The sequence below is a fragment of the Phyllostomus discolor genome, chromosome 2 (genome assembly GCF_004126475.2).
Source record: "Phyllostomus discolor isolate MPI-MPIP mPhyDis1 chromosome 2, mPhyDis1.pri.v3, whole genome shotgun sequence".
NCBI lineage: Eukaryota > Metazoa > Chordata > Mammalia > Chiroptera > Phyllostomidae > Phyllostomus > Phyllostomus discolor.
In genome coordinates, this window is record NC_040904.2 from 160,689,266 (window position 1) to 160,703,102 (window position 13,837).

The window sequence follows — 13,837 nt, forward strand, 5'->3', positions numbered from 1 at the left end:
GATACCTGCTATCTCTGATACTCTTGCTGGAAATCTCTTCATCCGTAGAGCAGAGAGCTCAGGCAGAGGACAATTTTCTTTCAAGGCCCGAGAGGCTAGAAAAAAAGCATGCCCCACTCCATCCCTAAAGGGGGGCCAGCAGCCCCCCTAAAGGGGGGCCAGCAGCCCCATCCTGTAAAGAGACTCCTACTCTTCCAGCTACAAAGCCTTCCTCCCCCAAAGAAGCCCCTGACTACCCCACCTCCCCATAGTGGCCTCTACCTCCCTCAGCTATGGTTTCTCCATCCCCAAAAGGGGACCCAGCAACCTCATCCCCTAAAGAGACCCCCAAATCCCCAACTATGACTCTGTCCTCACCCAAAGGGGCCCCCACTTCCCCGGCTATGGCCCTTTCCCCCAAAGGAGCCTCAGCAACTTCATCCCCCAAAGGGGCCCCCACTTCTTTATCTACAACTCCTCCCTCTCCCAAAGGTGCTCTGGCAGCACCATCCCCCAGAAGAGCCCCAGGAACCCCATCCTCCAAAGGGATCCCTACTCCTTCAGCTCTGGTTTCTCCTCCCAAAGAATCTTCAGCCCCCAAAGAAGCCTTAGAAACTTCATCTCCCAAAACAGCCCTGGCTACACCATCCCCCAAAAAGCCCTCAGCTATCCCAGCCACCAAAGGGGCCCCCACTCCCTCAGCTGTGACTCCTCCCTCCCCCAAAAGAGTCCCAGCAACTTCATCTCTCAAAGAGCCCTTAGCCACCCCAGCCCCCAGAGGGGCCCCTAGACCTCCATCCCCCAAAGAGCCTTCAGCCACACCAGCCTCCAAAGGGTCCCCTGCAGTTCCATCCCCCAAAGAGCCCTCAGCCACTCCAGCCCCCAAAGGGTCCCCTGCAGTTACATCCCCCAAAGAGCCCTCAGCCACTCCAGCCTCCAAAGGAACCCCTGCAGTTCCATCCCCCAAAGAGCCCTCAGCCACCCCAGCCCCCAAAGGGACCCCTGCAGCCCCATCCCCCAAAGAGCCCTCAGCCACCCCAGCCCCCAAAGGAACCCCTGCAGTTCCATCCCCCAAAGAGCCCTCAGCCACCCCAGCCCCCAGAGGGGCCCCTGCAGTTCCATCCCCCAAGGGGGCATCTGCAGCTCCACCCCCCAAAGAGGCCTCAGTCACCCCAGCCCCCAAAGGGGCCCCTGCAGTTCTAGCCCCCAAAGAGCTCTCAGCCACCTCAGCCCCCAAAGGGGCTCATGGAGCTCCATCCCCTAAAAGAGCCCCAGCTAAAACTTCATCCTCCAAAGAGACCCCCACTCCCTTATCTGTGCCTTCTTCATCTCCCAAAGAGCCCTTAGCTACCCCAGCCCCCAAAGGGGCCCCTGCAGCTCCATCCCCCAAAGAGCTCTCAGCCACCTCAGCCCCCAAAGGGGCTCATGGAGCTCCATCCCCTAAAAGAGCCCCAGCTAAAACTTTATCCTCCAAAGAGACCCCCCCCACTCCCTTATCTGTGCCTTCTTCATCTCCCAAAGAGCCCTTAGCTACCCCAGCCCCCAAAGAGACCCCAGCTAAAACTGCATCCCCCAAAAGGGCCCCAGCAACTCCATCCCTAAAAGAGCCTTCAACTACCCCAGGCCCCAAAGGGGCCCCAGCTAAAACGCCATCCCCCAAGGAGCCCTCAGCTACCCCAGCCCCCAAAGAGACCCCAGCTAAAACTGTATCCCCCAAAGAGCCTTCAACTACCCCAGGCCCAAAGGGGCCCCAGCTAAAACTCCATCCCCCAAGGAGCCCTCAGCTACCCCAGCTAAAACTGTATCCCCCAAAGAGCCTTCAACTACCCCAGGCGCCAAAGGGGCCCCAGCTAAAACTCCATCCCCCAAGGAGCCCTCAGCTACCCCAGCCCCCAAAGAGACCCCAGCTAAAACTGTATCCCCCAAAGAGCCTTCAATACCCCAGGCCCCAAAGGGGCCCCAGCTAAAACTCCATCCCCAAGGAGCCCTCAGCTACCCCAGTCCCCAAAGAGACCCCAGCTAAAACTGTATCCCCCAAAGAGCCTTCAACTACCCCAGGCGCCAAAGGGACCCCAGCTAAAACTCCATCCCCCAAAGAGCCCTCAGCTACCCCAGCCCCAAAGGGACCCCAACAATTTTCTCTCTCCCCACAGTCCCAGGAACCTCATCCTCCAAAGGCAGCCCAGCAGTCAAGACTCCCCTACTTCCCCTGTTTCTGTCACATATCCCTTGGGATCCATTGCTCCTCAGGCATCTAGAGGGTTTCCCCATAAGGAAGGCTCCACAGCTCTCAAAGCAGTACATGTTGCCCCAGCTTCCGAAAGTGCACCAGTCATCCCAGCTCCCACTCAGAAAGGCCCACCAGCCAAGAAGAGTTCACCTCCTGTGTGCCCTGATCCCTCGGCTAAGAATGGTAGTAAAGGACCCTTTCTACAGCGGCTCCAACCCCTGTACTGACAGTCTCCACTCAGAAAGGCACTTCTCCAAAGACTCCAAAAGCCCTCCTTGTTTCTCCCTTAAAGGGTAGAGATTCTCCTCATTCTCCAAAGGGTCTCTTGGCTCCTCATCCTAAGTCTGAGACATCTACACCTCTAGCAACAGCTGCCTCTGAGAAGGTCCTTCCTAAAGCTGGGGCAGCATCTGTCTGTACAGAACCCACCCCATCAGCCTCTCTGCCTCTTGCTTCTTCCCCAGTTCCCCCTCTGCTTCCTAAACAGCAACCTCTGCCGTCCTCACCTGGGCTGGTGCTGGAATCACCCTGTAAGCCCTCAGCCCCTGCTGATGAGGATGAGCTGCCGCCTCTGATTCCCCCGGAACCAAATCTCGGGGGGAGTACCTTCCAGTCGGTCCTCGTCGACATGCCCACCCCCAAACCTGCTGGGATCCCTGCCCCAACCCCCTCTGCCAAGCAGCCTGTTCTGAAGAACAACAAGGGTATTTGCCTTGGTTTGCCGTGTGCATGGTGTGTCGCCCACACCCCTCCTGGGGGCTACCCACCAATACTAACCCTAGGATGTGCCACTTTCTCCAGAGTATCTGCTTGTGTTTGGACATAGAACATAGAATGATAGTTTTAAATGCAAAAGCTTTAGGAATGTGAAATGGAATCTTGGTTTTCATCACTTCAGATAGTCCATCTTGTGTAATGGGATCCAGACTAACCCTGAGTGTGCTGTCATTTTACATAACTGTTGTGACTCTGAAAACCAAGACCTACTAGACCTTAAATCTGTTCTAATTTCTACCACAGCACTAACCTTGTCCCTGGGCCTGGGATTTGCTAAAATACTGGGAAACTCTTGAATATTGGGACTATTTAAATTCCTTTAGTAATAACCAGTGCCCAGGGACTTTCTTTTCTTAAAAGACCTATTTTTCCTAGTCTGAGAATGGTGCAGGTGTATGCTTTTTCCTCTCAGTAGTCTTTATTGATGCTTGGCCTTTCACTTGAGGAGAACTTAAAATATGTTAATTATGTCTGGAAAAAATGGGAGAGGTCACAGGAAAAAATAACTAGTAGAGGTAACTATTGGGACTATAGGTTGGCATCATTGAGAATCTTCGAACTATGTTGATTAGATCAAATTGCCAGGGTGAGTGGTTTGAAAATAAGGCTAACTGTGTGTACATAACTGCTTCTGGCTTCCCCCAACCCAGTTTAAAGGATGAGGGGGAACTGCCCTTCTTGGTCTGCTGCCACAATGTGATCTTGTTTTTCACTTCGGTGCACCTGTAGACACCTTGTCTGCCAGAACCTTTCTGGGATGGTTGGGCTATTGGGTAAGGGTTTGGAGTTACATAGGTCATTGGTGTTTGCCTATGCCAAGAAGTGAAGACCTTGAGGGAAAGGAAGCAGTTATAGTATATAAACTGTTCAACTGTATCTAGTGATTACCTCTCATTTCTGGGACTGAGTCTTTAATGAACGTATGCATACTAGTTTGTGAGTAAGTGGGGGGCTATCAAGCTGACGTTATACAAGTCAGCTGATTTTATGTTTTACTTTGCAAGGGTTAGCATAAGCCAGTGACCTCTAGTCCAGGCAGGGTATGGTGAAGTGCCTCCTTTTTATAATTTCTGCTATAAAATAGTGAAAATTATTTTTTTATCTTAGGGTCTGGAACAGAATCTGACAGTGATGAATCAGTACCAGAACTCGAGGAACAAGATTCCACACAGGCAACCACACAACAAGCCCAGGTGGGTGTTCTCTAACTCACTGGTTATAAGTACTTGGGTCAAGGAAGCATTGGAGAATCAGGGTTGATCAGAAAAGATGAACTTACGTATTTGGAGCTGTAAACCTTCATAAAGGGAAAGCCACAGGGAGATTGTGGAATCCAAGTCTTACATTCCAACATGCTGTTTTATTTTAGCTGGCAGCGGCAGCTGAAATTGATGAAGAACCAGTCAGTAAAGCAAAACAGAGTCGGAGTGAAAAGAAGGCACGGAAGGTAAGATTTTAAGTTATAAATATGGATTAAACCTTCTGATGAAGCAACTTGAGAGGGGAGGAACTGTAGTAGAACTGTTGGTGGTAGTAGAATCATGATTCATTAAAATAACAGAAGTTACTATGGCAAAAAAAACCAGAGTCCTAGTAACCAATTATATATTCTAATAGAAACTTTTCTTAGCCCAGAAAATGGCTGTTTTTGTATATGCTATTATTACGGTCCTTACTTTTTGAAGCTGCTTCTAAAAAAGTTGAAACCTCCCTGGCTGGTATGGTTCATTTGGGCATCGTCCGGCAAAACACATATACCTGGGTTTCAGGTTCAGTCCCTGGTTTGAGCATGTACAAGAGGCTACCCAATCAGTGTTTCACCCCATCTCTTTCTGCTTCCAATCCCCTCTAAAAATAAATAAACAGAATCTTTAAAAAATAATAAAGTTGTAAAGCTGGTGTTTTTTTCTGTTCCTTAGGCTATGTCCAAACTAGGTCTTCGACAGGTTACGGGAGTTACTAGGGTCACTATCCGGAAATCTAAGAATATCCTCTTTGTCATCACAAAACCAGATGTCTACAAGAGCCCAGCTTCAGATACCTACATAGTGTTTGGGGAAGCCAAGGTAAGGAAAGTTTTCATGGGAGTTGCTCTAGAACAGGGGTTTTCAATCTCAGCACAGTTGACATTTGGGGCCAGTAATTCTTTGCTGTGGAAGAGCTGCCCTGTGCATTAAAGATGTTTCACAGTATCACATACAGTTTTGATAACCCAAGAAAAAGCTCCAGTTATTTGATTGATGTCCCCTGGGAGACAAAGTCCTCCCCCCACCAAGTTGAGAATCACTGCTTTAAACCTAAACTACTACTACAGTGATACATAATCTGAGTGAGGGCAAGCAATTTAAAGCTATATAGCAGGTTAATCTGAAGTGGGTTTAGGGTGAAAATTTGGGAAAGGTGTAAATGATTTCTTTCATTTACTACAGACGGTTCCACTCACATGAATGTCTGTCTTCTGCTTTACAGATTGAGGATTTATCTCAGCAAGCACAGCTAGCAGCTGCTGAGAAATTCAAAGTTCAAGGTGAAGCTGTATCAAACATTCAAGAAAACACACAGACTCCAACTGTACAAGAGGAAAGTGAAGAGGAAGAGGTATACAAGGAAATCCTTTGTACTTTTCATCTTCTCCAGATAGTCATGTTTGTATTGATGGGTAGATTCTATATTGTTCTAGTCTCATGAATTTCATTGATTGAAACAGTTTTGAGTTAAATTAAGAACTAGACTCAAAAGACTCCTGGTTCGCAACAAACTATACTGAAGTTGTTCTCGTCTAGTGTATTATATGTACAATATTTTCCCTCTTTCTTAGGTTGACGAAACAGGTGTGGAAGTTAAGGACATAGAATTGGTCATGTCACAAGCAAATGTGTCTAGAGCAAAGGCAGTCCGAGCCCTGAAGAACAACAGTAATGATATTGTAAATGCTATTATGGTAAGTGTCCAGTCCTTTATTCCTTGGTTTCCTGTGAGCTGAACAATTATGGGTGTGTTTATTTTCTGTGCTTATCAGCCAATTGGGAAGCCTCGTTCCAAAGCCCATCCTGAGATGCCTTAAGTTTTAGTGACCTGAATTCTATCCGTTTGCCTGTACCTCTGATGATGTCTTTTCTCTTACAGGAATTAACAATGTAACCATCTAAAAAGGAAGATTTTTTTTTCTTTGGTGTTTGAAGAGTTACTGCAGCTTGGTTTGAAATTTGTACTGTTTCTATCATTAATAAAGTTATGGCTTCTTGTGGGATGAATTCAGTGGGTACTTGATCTCTTCCCCTACCCCTCACCTCCAGAAAGCACGAACACTCTAGAAATGAGATTACATTTTTTACTCTTAATACCTCTGTTTCAGCTGAAAAGATTTAATACCACGGATTGCTTACCCCTTAAAATCTCAGCTTTTTTCCTTGCAAGAAGGAAGGTATTGTGCTAGGCTATCTATTAGGACCTTCTTGTCTTCAGAAAATACAACTTAATTGTAAAGTTTCTCATTTCCAGTTTCTTTCGCAGATGTTAACCATTAGCAAATGCTGGTTATTTATTCAATAATCAGCCCCTTCTCTTACCTATAAACTTTCTGAACACATTGGGCCTCATCTTTTCTCTGTGAGAGGCAGTTCACATTGGTTACGTTTTGACTGTAAGAGCTTGGTAGAGAGTTGGAGAGTGTGCATGGTTGGTATAGGTGAAGAGAGAGCACTTTGAGCCCTGGCTGGTGCAGTTCAGTGGGTTGAGCACCAGCCTATGAACCAAAAGGTCGCCAATTCGATTCCCAGTCGGGGCACATGCCTGGATTGTGGGCCAGGTCCATGGTTAGGGGCATGTGAGAGGCATCTGATCCATGTGTGTCTCACATGTCAACACATCAGTGTTTCCCTCTTTCTCCCTACCTTCCCTACCCTCTAAAAATAAGTAAATAAGATCTTTTTTTTTTTAAAAAGAAGAAAAGATAGCACTTTGTATAACATCAAAAGGTGCCTCATGAAGGAGAGGATTTTGACTATTAACACAAAGTGCAGAAGCTTATGATAAATATACATACTGCTATAGGAAGTCCTAAGAAGAGTAAAGTTTATGGGTTTGGGTTGTTAGAATATAGTCTGGGGGAAAGCAGAGGACTAAGTTTTGGTAATAGGAAGACTACAAGTAACTTAGAAGCAATATTTTTTTTTATTTTATTGATTATGCTATTACAGTTGTCCCATTTCCCCCCTTCATTCCCCTACACCCTGCATAACCCCTCCCACCCACATTTCCCATACTATTCTTACCCTCCCCATCTATTTCCTACCTACCATCAATGCTACTTATTCTCTGTACCCTTTCCCCCTCTCTCCCCCTCCCACTCCCCTGTTGATACCCCTCCATGTGATCTCCATTTCTGTGGTTCTGCTCCTGTTCTAGTTGTTTGCTTCATTTTTGTTTTTGTTTTAGGTGTGATTGTTAATAATTGTGAGTTTGCTGTCATTTTACTGTATATACCTTTTATCTTCTTAGATAAATCCCTTTAACATTTCATATAATAAGGGCTTGGTGATGATGAACTCCTTTAACTTGACCTTCTCTGGGAAGTACTTTATCTGCCCTTCCATTCTAAATGAAAGCTTTGCTGGATAGAGCAATCTGGGATGTAGGTCGTTGCCTTTCATGACTTGGAATAGTTCTTTCCAGCCCCTTCTTGCCTGTAAGGTCTCTTTGGAGAAATCAGCTGACAGTCTGATGGGAACTCCTTTGTAGGTAACTGTCTCCTTTTCTCTTGCTGCTTCTAGAATTCTCTTCTTCATTTTAATCTTGGGTAATGTAATTATGATGTGCCTTGGTGTGTTCCTCCTTGGGTACAACTTCTTTGGGACTCGGAGCTTCCTGGACTTCCTGGAAGCCTATTTCCTTTGCCAGATTGAGGAAGTTCTGTATTGTTTGTTCGAATAACTTTTCTACTTGTTGCTCTTCCTCTTCCCCTTCTGGTACCCCTATAATTCAGTTGTTGGAATGTTTAAAGATGTCCTGGAGGTTCCTAAGCCTCTCCTCATTTTTTTTGAATTCTTGTTTCTTCATTCTTTTCTGTTTGGTGGTTTCTTTCTTTTTCCTGGTCCACTCCATTGATTTGAGTCCCAGTTTTCTTCCTATCACTATAGGTTCCCTATGCGTTTTCCTTCGTTTCACTTAGCGTAGCCTTCATTTTTTTCATCTCATTTGCAACCAAAATCTACCAATTCTGTGAGCACCCTGATCACCAGTGCTTTGAACTGTGCATCTGATAGGTTGGCTATCTCTTGGTCGCTTAAAAGTATTTTCCCCGGGGCTTTGATCTGTTTGGTCCTTTTTTGTTTTTGTTTTTGTTATTTTGTTTTTTTGTTTTGTCTTGTTGTGCCTGTTACGCATGAGGGACAGAGCCTTAGGTGTTCACCAGGGCCGATCAGCCCAGTGGCTGGGTTGTGATGCTGTCCATGGGGGCGAGGTCCGAGAGGGAACAATGGTGCTTGCTCTACTCTGTCAGATTTCAGTTTTTCCGCTGCTTCCCCCAAACACACTGTGCCTTTCTGGTGCTGATTCCCGGGTGGGTGGCTTTGTGTATGTTCTAGGGCCCTGTGGATCTCTCCAACAAACTCTCCTGTGAGGCTGGGAGTCTCTCCCTGTGCTTCAACCCCCACAGGTGTTTTCAATCGGTGTTTTGAGGCTTTAGTTCCCCATGGGGCCCTGGGTTTTGCAGTCTGTCTCGCTCCCCAACTTCACCTGGTTTGTCTGTGTGAATGTGGGCCTGCTGGGTCAGCCAACCACCCTGCATGCCTCACTGGGTCTACCCACTGCCACCCCACGCCCAGGGTCCATCAGCCACTGCCTTGTGCGCCAGGGTCCATGAGCCTTTGCTGCGACCCCTCTCTGCCTGGTGCCCAGTGGCCCACCTCCGCCCCTCCTACTGGACTGTGTGAATGTGTCTAACTCCTTGCTTATCAGACTTCTGTATAGTTCAACTTTCTGTCAGTTCTGGTTGTCTTTTTTGTTTCTAAATCTTTGTTGTCCTTAATTTGGTTGTGCGAGGAGGCACAGTGTGTCTACCTACGCCTGCATCTTGGTTGGGAGTTTCTTCCAGAAGCAAGAATTTTAAAATGAGTGATACTATCTAGAAAGAATGTTAGAATAGAAAATAAGTTAGATTAATATCTTCAAAGTCTTTTGGAAATAAAGTTTTTAGACATTTTTATTACTTAGTCCTCAATTCCTGTGAGAGAGTATTACTTTAGCAATGTGAGTGAAAGCTGAGAACCAGAGATTAAATTATTTCCCCAGAGAAAGTTACTGAAGAATAGGGCCTCTTCTTTATGGTAGGCTATCCTAGATATGCACAAAAATTTAGGGGTATTAAGTCATAAATTCTTCAATTTTATGTACAGTTAACTGCCAATTATATTGATTTTCTAGAGGAAAAGGGAAAGGAACAGATGTGAGGGAACCATCAATCAGCTGCTTCCCGTACATGCCCCACGTGAGGATCAAACCCACAACCTTTTGGTGTTGGGGGATGATTCTCCAGTCAACTGAGCCACCCAGCCAGGCCATACTTATTTTCTGCCATTCCTTTCCCTCAACCATTTTTCCCACCATCCTTGAAATGTACAGCTAACTTACTCTGCTACACAATAATTAGGGAGTGTATAGTTTAAACAGGAATTCATGCCTACATTCAAATACTCAGTAGACCATTTAACAATATCTTAACCTCTGGCTTCATCTGTAAAAATAGACCTACTGCAAAACAGGATTGCTAAAAGCATTTTCTAAGAATCTGAAACTCACACTGGTTAGTAACTAAATGACCATTATTTCTAAAGGAAAAAAATCTAGTGGACCAGTTAACTAGACTCTCACCATGTTTCTACCATTTACTTAAAAATGATTTTTTTTTAAATTTTGAAATACTCAAAGCATATAGCTAAAGGCTGTATGCCCAGTTTTTAAGAAAGTGAACATTACAGACATAGCTGGGGACCCCTGTATACCCTTCTTCAAAGGTAACCACTATCATGAATTGGTTTTATAATTTCTGTACCCAAAGAAGTTAGTGTTCTGCATCTTAGCTGATGTGGCTCAGTGTATTGAGCAGCAGGCTGCAAAGTAAAGGGTCATTGGTTCAATTCCCAGTCAGGGCACATGCCTGGGTTGCAGGCCCAGTCCCCAGTGGGAAGTGCACAAGAGGCAACCACACACTGATGTTTCTCCCTCTCTCCCTCCCTTCCCTTCTCTATACATAAATGTATATATTTTTAAAAGTTAGTTTGGAAACTTGAAATAAAAGTGTATATTGTATATTACATTATCTTTCTGCAAATTGCTTTTTCCTTCAACTTTATTTCCAAGATTTGTTATTGGTGATAGATGTAGCCATCTTCATTCCCTATTCAGTCTGCTGGCTTACCTCTACCTCTCCACCAGATAACTCTCAAGGTCACCTAGTTGCTAATTCCAACTAGCTGTATTTCCCTTTCCTTCCTCAAATTAGTTTCCTTACTGTTCGTGGTTTCTCTCAAATGTTATTCATCTTCAATTTTGAGATTTCCGTATTAGATCCATTATCCACCCCATCCAAATTTGGTCATACAAAAAATAAACCTGACCTTTGTGACTGACAGTGTTGGGAAAACATCCACATGCAAGAGAATGAGGTTGGATCCTTACCTTACACCATATACAAAAATTAACTACAAATGGATCAAAGACCTAAAACCATAAAACTCGAAAATGGGAAAAGATTCCTATCATTGGATTTCACCAATATTTCTCTGCATTAAAGGAAACAAGTAAAAAAGGCAGCCCTCAGATTGGGAGAAAATATTTGCAAATGACATCTAATGGGTTAATATCTAGAATATACAAAGAAGAAATGAGCAAAATATTTTTTTGAATACGTTTTAATAAATGGCCAATAAGCACATGAAAAGATGCTCAACATCACTAATCAGGAAAATCCAAATTACAACAGAGTACCACTCACAGGCATTAGAATGGCTACTATCAAAAAATGAGTGTTGGCTGGAAGACAAATACCATGTGGCCTCACCTATAAATGGAACCTAATCAACAAAACAAGCGAGCAAAATAGAGCCAGAGACATGGAAATAAACTTACAGTGACCTGTGGGGAGGAGGATAATGGGGAAAAGAAAGGGAAGGGTCAAGTCAAGGAACATGTATAAAGGACCCATGGACAAATACCACTGAGAGTAGGATGGAAGATTAACAGTGGAAGGTGGGGGGCAGGTAGGGCAAGGGAGAGTAATGGGGACAATTGTAATTGAACAACTAAAAAATGAGTGTTGGCAAGGATGTGAAGAAATTAGAACCTCTGTACTGCTGGGAATGTAAAGTGGTACAGCTGTTATGGAAAACAGGTAATTCTCAAAACATAATAACCATATGATCTAGCAATTCCATTTCTGAATATTTAATCAAAAGCCTGAGACATATGTAGACCCAATCAGCAGTATCCACAATAGCCAAAAAGTAGAAGCAACCTAAGTGTTCCTCACAGATGAATGAATTAATGATGTACTATTCAGCCTTAAAAGGAAGGGATATTCATCCTTAAAAGGAAGGAAATTCTAGCACATGCTATAACATGGATGAACCTTGAGGACATTAAGCTAAGTGAAATAAGCCAATCCACAAAGACAAGATTCCACTTAGTCAAATTCAGAGACAAAGTAGAATGGTGGTCGTGGGGGAAAACAGGCTAGGGAAGAAGGGAAGGGAAAATTATTGTTTAATGGTGTAGAATTTCAGTTGGGGAAGATAAAGCTCTGGAGATGGATGGTGGTAATGGCTGCAAAACTATGAACATTTAAGTAATCTCACTGAATTGTACTTTTTAAGTGTATTCTTATTTTGTTTTATTTATTTTTAGAGAGAGGAGAAGGGAGGGAGAAAGTAAGGGAGAGAAACATCGATGTGTGTGAGAGGAACACTGATTGGTTGCCTCTCCCACACCAACTGGGGACCTGGCTCACAACCTAAGCATGTGCCCTGACTGGGAACTGAACTGGCAAGGCAACCTTTCAGTTCGTAGGCTGGCACTCAATCCACTGAGCCACAACAGCCAGGGTGAGTGTATATGTTTAAAGAAAAGAAATTTCAGCGTTATCCTAATCCTGTCTGTCACAGTCTCCCTTTTTCATAAACATTTCCCACTAGACTTTCAAAATATGTATTTCAGTTTATCCCCCTCTGTTTATTCCTAATGCCATTGCCTTAATGGAGAACTGCATGAGTAGGCTGTTGCTATAGTTTCCTGTTCTACTCTCCATTCAATCCCTCTATGAACTTGCCTCCATAAACTGTTGGTTATAAAATCCTTTCCCACTAAAAACCCTACTGAATAAAGTAGCAACTTTCAAACTTTAGTCATGAAATCCTTTGTTCAAATTAAGTCAGTGAGACCTGGACAAGCAGAAATGGCACCTTGGAAGGGGAAGGAAAAGAAGGAAGAACAGGTCATCAGCCTCAGACCTCAGGTGGCTGAAGGAGAAAACGTATTTGGTGTCTGCCACATCTTTGCATCCTTCAGTGACACTTTGGTCCATGTCACTGATCTTTCTGGCAAGGAAACTATCTGCCATGTGACTGGTAGGATGAAGGTAAAAGCTGACAGAGATGAGTCCTCTCCATACACTGCCATGTTGGCTACCCAGGACGTGGCCCAGAGGTGCAAGGAACTATGTATCACTGCTCTCCACATCAAGCTCTGGGCCACAGGAGGCAATTGAACCAAGACCCCTGGACCAGGGAGGGGCCCAGTCAGCTCTCAGAGCACTTGCCCGCTCAGGAATGAAGATTGGATAGATTGAGAATGACACCCCCATCCCCTCCAACAGCACTCGCAGGAAGGGAGGTTGCTGTAGATGCCTGTGAACAGGAGTCCTCAAATTATTGTGTTCTGTTAATAAATTGCCTTTGTGTCAGCTAAAAAAATAAGTCAATTAAAATTTTAACAATAGACTGGTTGAAAAACTAGGTCTGCAGCCTTGCCTATTCAGTCAGCCTTGCATACTTCTCTCATTGGAATGAAGGATGAAAACCAGCGAGAGTATTAATTCATTTCATATATTCCTGAGTTCCTACTAGGGTTTGCTAAGCACTAGGGCTCCAATAGAGAATACAATACAATATCTGCCCTCGTGGAAATTACAGTCTCATGAGAAAGGCAAATGTGACAATTGCATAGCTTGGCCTCCATGTATATGTCTCTACACATTTCTAAACCATTCCTTCAAGGAACATTTATTTAGCCTGTGTTCCAGTCATTAGAACAGACTCCAAGACCCCTTTGCTATTATAACAGTCTGGTGACAGGACTAAGCAAATATACAAACAGTTGAACATTTCAATGTATGTTATAAAGGAACAATTACTGACCTCTCAAAGCTTATGCTCCAGCCTTCACTAACACATAAAACTACTTGATTAAAGCAAGTTCTTTTATTTTGCAATCCTTTGCCTATGTTCTTACCTAATATACCAGCATACCTTGTGAAGATATGCTTTTTGCCCTTATCTGCAATGGCAGTGACAGGAGCCAAAAATAGTGTTTGGACTTTATTGCTTTGACACTTGGCATTTCTAGTGTGCCTCAGTGTCTGCATTTTCTTGCCTGATAGCTACAGATACATATATGCACGCCAGGCTCCTGAAGGTTGGGTTTGGTACTCTTGGATGAGATCTCCTTGTGGAAATGGAATTCATTGGCCTTTGCATCCTGATATATGTCCCACAACAAATCTCAACTATTTTAAGGAATAGATAAAGTGTTGGCATTGCATCAATACTGAAGGCTCAGTCAGGCAATATTAGTTAGACA

General features: G+C 44.4%; 2 protein-coding genes, 1 long non-coding RNA gene and 1 pseudogene across 5 annotated transcripts in view; 3 read left to right on the forward strand and 1 right to left on the reverse strand.

Annotated features, from left to right (window-relative positions):
- The window catches only part of NACA (nascent polypeptide associated complex subunit alpha), a 25,469-nt gene extending 19,225 nt beyond the window's left edge, over window positions 1-6,244 (forward strand). For all 3 annotated transcript variants that reach the window (XM_028532590.2, XM_036018782.1, XM_028532589.2), the window contains exons 3-8: window positions 4,094-4,179; window positions 4,356-4,433; window positions 4,906-5,052; window positions 5,456-5,584; window positions 5,805-5,927; window positions 6,113-6,244. In XM_028532590.2, coding sequence (XP_028388391.1) covers window positions 4,094-4,179; window positions 4,356-4,433; window positions 4,906-5,052; window positions 5,456-5,584; window positions 5,805-5,927; window positions 6,113-6,127 — 578 coding nt within the window. In that variant the 3' untranslated portion in view covers window positions 6,128-6,244. The remainder of the gene's footprint in view (window positions 1-4,093; window positions 4,180-4,355; window positions 4,434-4,905; window positions 5,053-5,455; window positions 5,585-5,804; window positions 5,928-6,112) is intronic.
- Window positions 239-1,448, forward strand: LOC118499054 (nascent polypeptide-associated complex subunit alpha, muscle-specific form-like). The gene is made up of 2 exons (XM_036018785.1): window positions 239-1,094; window positions 1,231-1,448. The coding sequence occupies exons 1-2, from the start codon at window positions 273-275 to the stop codon at window positions 1,324-1,326; spliced, it is 918 nt and encodes a 305-aa protein (XP_035874678.1). The 5' UTR covers window positions 239-272; the 3' UTR covers window positions 1,327-1,448.
- LOC118499055 lies at window positions 1,321-2,099 on the reverse strand. The gene is made up of 3 exons (XR_004901555.1): window positions 2,063-2,099; window positions 1,469-1,471; window positions 1,321-1,384 (listed from the first exon to the last, which is right to left on the reverse strand). It is a non-coding gene; the product is annotated as an uncharacterized LOC118499055 (long non-coding RNA).
- A 5,846-nt stretch (window positions 6,245-12,090) lies between the features above and the next one.
- Window positions 12,091-12,967, forward strand: LOC114513655 (annotated as a pseudogene).
- The last annotated feature ends 870 nt before the right edge of the window (window positions 12,968-13,837 follow it).

Bases quoted from the DNA above. Each gene is read 5' to 3' on its own strand.
- LOC118499054 (XM_036018785.1), top strand. From the start codon at position 273: ATGGTTTCTCCATCCCCAAAAGGGGACCCAGCAACCTCATCCCCTAAA. The intron at 1,095-1,230 runs GTTCCATCCCCC...GGGCTCATGGAG, and splicing joins CCCCCAGAGGGGCCCCTGCA to CTCCATCCCCTAAAAGAGCC.